General features: G+C 39.5%; 1 protein-coding gene across 3 annotated transcripts in view; it reads left to right on the top strand.

Moving 5' to 3' along the window:
* MGLL (monoglyceride lipase) overlaps positions 1–603 on the top strand; it is a 158,677-nt gene that overhangs the window by 115,351 nt on the left and 42,723 nt on the right. For all 3 annotated transcript variants that reach the window (XM_027863740.1, XM_027863739.1, XM_027863741.1), the window contains exon 4: positions 402–538. In XM_027863740.1, the coding sequence (XP_027719541.1) occupies positions 402–538 (137 nt within the window). The remainder of the gene's footprint in view (positions 1–401; positions 539–603) is intronic.

Genomic DNA, 603 nt, shown 5'->3' with positions numbered 1-603 from the left:
TTCCTTCCTTCCTTCCTTCCTTCCTTCCTTCCTTCCTTCCTTCCTTCTTTCCTTCCTTTCCTAGATCTAAGATCCTATAACCACCTCCTAAGGCCAAGAAGGTTTTTCACTTGTGGTAAGGGGTACCTACATCTACAGAACCATAAATTCTTAATGTATTAAGATAGGAATGCTTTGTTCACTGTTAATCCATTTTTCTCTTTACATTGTATCCTTATGCAGAAAATAAAGTATTTTCAAGAACCTCTTCAGCTTTCTCCTTGGTTATTATTCAATTGTTATTATTCAGTAGGAAACCATCAGAGAACCAATTTCCCACCACAGTCAACATAAGGGCTACTGTGCTTTCCACTAAGTTTTGTGAGACCCACTTGTGTTCCATTTTATTCCTTTTCTTTTAGTTGGCCATGGACAGAGTGAAGGTGAGAGGATGATTGTGTCTGATTTCCATGTTTTCGTCAGGGATGTGTTCCAGCATGTGGATTTCATGCGAAAAGATTACCCTGGGCTTCCCATCTTCCTTCTGGGGCATTCCATGGTAAGCAGACTCATATGATGATGATGATGATGATGATGATGATGATGATGATGATGATGATGATG

Source organism: Vombatus ursinus, unplaced genomic scaffold, assembly GCF_900497805.2.
Source record: "Vombatus ursinus unplaced genomic scaffold, bare-nosed wombat genome assembly UNPS02014773.1, whole genome shotgun sequence".
Taxonomy (NCBI): Eukaryota; Metazoa; Chordata; class Mammalia; order Diprotodontia; family Vombatidae; genus Vombatus; species Vombatus ursinus.
Note: the sequence above shows the minus strand (reverse complement) of the source record. Positions and strands in the feature narration are given on the sequence as shown.